The sequence below is a fragment of the Berghia stephanieae genome, unplaced genomic scaffold (assembly GCF_034508935.2).
Source record: "Berghia stephanieae isolate SIO BIC M18660-M18661 unplaced genomic scaffold, UCSD_Bste_1.3 scaffold777, whole genome shotgun sequence".
Classification (NCBI taxonomy): domain Eukaryota; kingdom Metazoa; phylum Mollusca; class Gastropoda; order Nudibranchia; family Aeolidiidae; genus Berghia; species Berghia stephanieae.
The window spans coordinates 1,393-5,669 of record NW_027629407.1 but is presented as its reverse complement, the minus strand read 5'-3'; the positions used below and the strand labels follow the sequence as shown (position 1 = coordinate 5,669).

The following is a 4,277-nucleotide window of genomic DNA, read 5'->3' as shown; positions in this document are numbered from 1 at the left end:
CGGCTGGTCCTTGAAAGCTCACAAATGCAACTTTAAACGCATAAGAGTGCTGGGAGTAGCTACAAATAGGTAAAGGAGCGGTGGTTTGCAACTTTAAACACATAAGAGTTCTGGGAGTACAAATAGTGAAAAGCGGTAGTTTTCGCTATTTGTAGTGGTAGTACGAATAACCACTTCGTTTTATTATTTATTTTATTTGTTTTTATTTTTTTTTCGCTAACTTTGTTCTGAGATAGATGGTGTAGATTTGCAGTCTTAGTCTTATATATATTTTCTGCTGTGAATTATCTCCATAGTTGATTCGCCTAAAGTGGAGTCTATAGGCATTTGATAATGATGAATAGGTTGTTGCTGTAATGTCAATAGATCTGGATTATATTTTTTTATTAACCTTTCCATAAGAATAAATGACAGTCAAAGATCTAAAATTATTTATTGACATATTGTATTATTGCTTTATTAATTCTCATTCAACATTTTACTTTCTTTACATCTGGTAAAATTTTCAATCTCTATTTATTTCCAGACCTGTAGATTGCATATCAGACGAACCCTTACGAACAATAGATCTAAATACAATGGAACAGAATGAAAACCTGGCGAATTCAGTTGAAGAAAATGCTACCGATCTAACGTAAGATACTTTAATCATCTGATAATTTCATTACTAATCAATTTATTTGTTTTGCTGTGGCACACTGTTATTTTATTTTTTAAAAATTTTTTTAGTGTATTTATTTTTTGCGGTTACGTATGTTACTGTAATATTTCTACATCTGTGGTTGTTCTGAGATGGATGGTGTAGATTTGCAGCTTTATATATATTTTGTGTGTGAATATTCTCTATAGTTTATTCGCCTAAAGTTGAGGATGTTTTTCTGCTGCGTTGAATGCTAGAATTTATTACTTATATATTGTCTTAAAATGTTGCGAGACCTTGAATCTCCTTTAATGAAAAAGTGGCTATATTTTAATACTGATAGAATTAGAATTGATTATGATTACATTCTTTTTTTTTTTCTTGCTATTTCATCAAACAGGCCCACAGTGACCAGGAAAAGGAAAAGAGACCCTACTCAGTGGAAAAGGAATGTTTCTAAGACAAAGAGACAAGCTGGTCAGGAGTATCAGAGCCTTAAGACTAAAGAAATAATTCCTGAAAAAAAAAGTAAAAACTGTGAAAAATTGTTCAAATTGTAAATTTAAATGTAATGAAAAAATTTCTGAAGAAGAAAAAAAAATATAATAAAAATGTTTTGGTCTCTGAATGACGAGACAAAAGCTCACTTTTATAGTGAGTACACAATTAGATGTGAAAAGGCAAGATGCAGAGCTGTAACCAATGAAAAGCCTAAAGTGTTCAGCTACAAGTACTTTCTGCGATGTGGTGGCACTTCTTTAAAAGTCCAAGTTTGTAAGACATTTTTCTTATCAACTCTTGTTATTTCTCAAATAAGAATTTCATATTTTTATGAGAAACGGAGATGTGTTGAAACTGGTGTACCTTTGCCACCAAAGAGTGGGAAGAATGTTAAAAACAAAATTAGCGATGAGTGCTTAGACGTGGTGAGAAGTCATATAAATTCCTTTCCCCGTATCCCCTCTCATTATTGTAGGGCTGATTCATGCAGAGAATATCTGGAAAAATCTCTAAATTTGAGTAAAATGTATGGAATGTATCAAGATCTCTGTGTGGAAAAAGAAATAGAACCTGTAAAGAAACATAAATATGATGAAATTTTCAATAAAGAATTTAACATTTCATTTTTAGCTCCCAAAAAAGATAGATGTGATAAATGTGAACTTGTATTAAAAGATTCAAAGAATTTAAATCAGGAGGAACTTGCTGCTTCAACAAGCAAAGGTGAAGTGATTTTAAGACTGTTAGAAAAAAACATGAGATTAGGTGATGAAGAGATGGAACAGCTTGTTCAGCATGTTGAAAATTACAGATCAACAAAACATGAGAGGGAGAGGGATAGGAATAGTCAAGAAAAAGCAGTTATCTGCTTGGATCTTGAAAATGTTTTCCCCTTGCCGGTTTGTGGCATTTCAAATTTTTTTTATAAAAAAAATTAGTCAGTTTTAATATGACTGCTACATTGTCTTTAAGTAAAAAGGCATATTTTGCTGTTTGGCATGAGGGCTGGTGGTCGTGCTGCCAATAACATGGCCAGTGCCATTGTTAAAATTCTTGAAGAGGTTTTGAAAGACCATCCTCTTCTGTCTGATATAACGTTGTGGTCAGACTCCTGTGTTTGCCAGAATAGAAATTATGTAATGTCAACTGCTCTCTCTTTGTTTATTAAGAAAAACAAAAATATTGATATTATTACTCAGAAATTTTGTGAGTCTGGACACAGTTCCATTCAAGAAGTTGATAATGTCCACTCAGTAATTGAGCGTCATCTCAGACATCAGGAAATTTTTAGTCATATTGGATTGATAAAAAAATTAAAGACAATAAAAAACAGTCAAGTAATCCAAATGAGGGACTTTTTTGATTTTCAGAGCTATGCTCAACAAGAGTTTTTTTTAGTCGTGTGCCTTTTACTAAGATACGCCAGTTACAACTATGTCAAAATCTTGGCACAGTTAGTTATAAAACCTGTCACCAGTCACCAGAATGGACGACAGTAAGTGTGAGACGGGACCCTTACACCCTGTCAACTAGAAAACGTGGCTGTTCAAATCATAATAGGGCTTCAGAGAAGCACGGGAGAAAATTGAATGTATTAAATAAAAATCGATTGCCTGATGACAAGAAGAAAGATTTATTGTCTATGCTTCCTTACTTTCCCGAACTAGACAAAGTTTTCGTTGAAACTGTTCTGAAGTAGGTAATTCACAATGTAATCTGTATCCAGATCAGGAGTTATAGCAATACATAAAATACATTAATTTCGCTTTATTCTCTTGCTAGTATTAACTTTTCATGACTTATTATTGGTTATCAGTTTTATTGTTGTTTTACATCCTATAATACTCTTAATAGGTTTCTGTATTCTGACTATTAAAGTTTTATACATAATGCATAATGTATGTCATAACCCACATAAATTTTGAATAAGTAGTATATAAACATGAAATATGACATGACTTTTTAAATATAATAAAATTGATTAGGAGTCGCATAACTGGTGCGAGTTAGTATAAGGAGAGAGATATGGAGAGTGAGTGATGGGGTAAAAACCTGATAATTGTTATATGCAATTTGAAATAATGTTAATGAAGTATTTATAATTTAGTGGCAATTTTCAAATGTAGAAAGTAAAAAAAAATTTTATTGTTAATCAAGTTGGTCCGGTTTTTATATTGTTATTTTTTCCTCTTTTTTTTTTTTGCATGGAAGCAGGTATTATATTCTGTTATTTGAATAATAAAATGATATGCTCTGAATATATTGATTTGAATAATAAAATGATATAATATGAAAATATTGATTTGAATAATAAAATGATCTGATATGAATATATTGATTTGAAATCGGACTTTGCTTTGTTCATTATTTCCATTTCTAGTTGCTCTTTGCACCACGTAGGTTCAACTGGTATCGATATAGAGCAGTAAAGTTAGGTGCCCCATACGTAAACAAAGGTCGAGAAGCACGTGGCAAACCACATGTTCCTGTCTTGACAGCTCACGTTCCAATGTAAATAATAGAAAAAAATAACCTTTAAAATTTGGCTGTTAGGTGGCAAAAGAAACACATATTCATAAATACTCGATCATGCATCAAATAATGTCTAGATATGGATATTTTATGGAACAAAAGGTAAAATTTTCTAAAATTTATCAAAAGTTACAGTCTATCTATTTTTAGACCAGAGCAAATTATTGCGCTGGTGTGAACAAAACGAGAATTATTCGGAGCCTGATTTTCATAATAATTTAGCCTTATATTATTATTTCTGCAACTGTTAGATTTTATGTAAACATATTTTCAATACTGAAAGTGTATTGCCTACAACTCAAACTACAAAATTGGGAGACCTATATTGTGCGTAAATTATTCCGGTCCCTAACGGAAATCACTAGCAACTTGTTATTGTTTACGTTTGGGGCACCTAACTTTACTGCTCTATATTTCTTTTTCTTTTTGCACCTTTTGGTTACATGACGTGTTGTCTATCGCATGAAAGTCTTTTTGGATTGTAATCCAGTTCTAAAGGCATGGATAACCTCATACTCTTACGGTTATTTTCTGAATGGGCTCTACTACTCCTACTCCTCCTCTTACTACTACTACTACTACTACTACTACTACTACTACTACT

At 32.0% G+C, this 4,277-nt stretch overlaps 1 protein-coding gene across 1 annotated transcript; it reads left to right on the top strand.

Annotated features, from left to right (window-relative positions):
• The first annotated feature begins 315 nt into the window (after positions 1-315).
• LOC144962281 (uncharacterized) lies at positions 316-3,763 on the top strand. The gene is made up of 2 exons (XM_078895188.1): positions 316-634; positions 1,041-3,763. The coding sequence occupies exon 2, from the start codon at positions 1,252-1,254 to the stop codon at positions 2,077-2,079; it is 828 nt and encodes a 275-aa protein (XP_078751314.1). The 5' UTR covers positions 316-634; positions 1,041-1,251; the 3' UTR covers positions 2,080-3,763.
• The last annotated feature ends 514 nt before the right edge of the window (positions 3,764-4,277 follow it).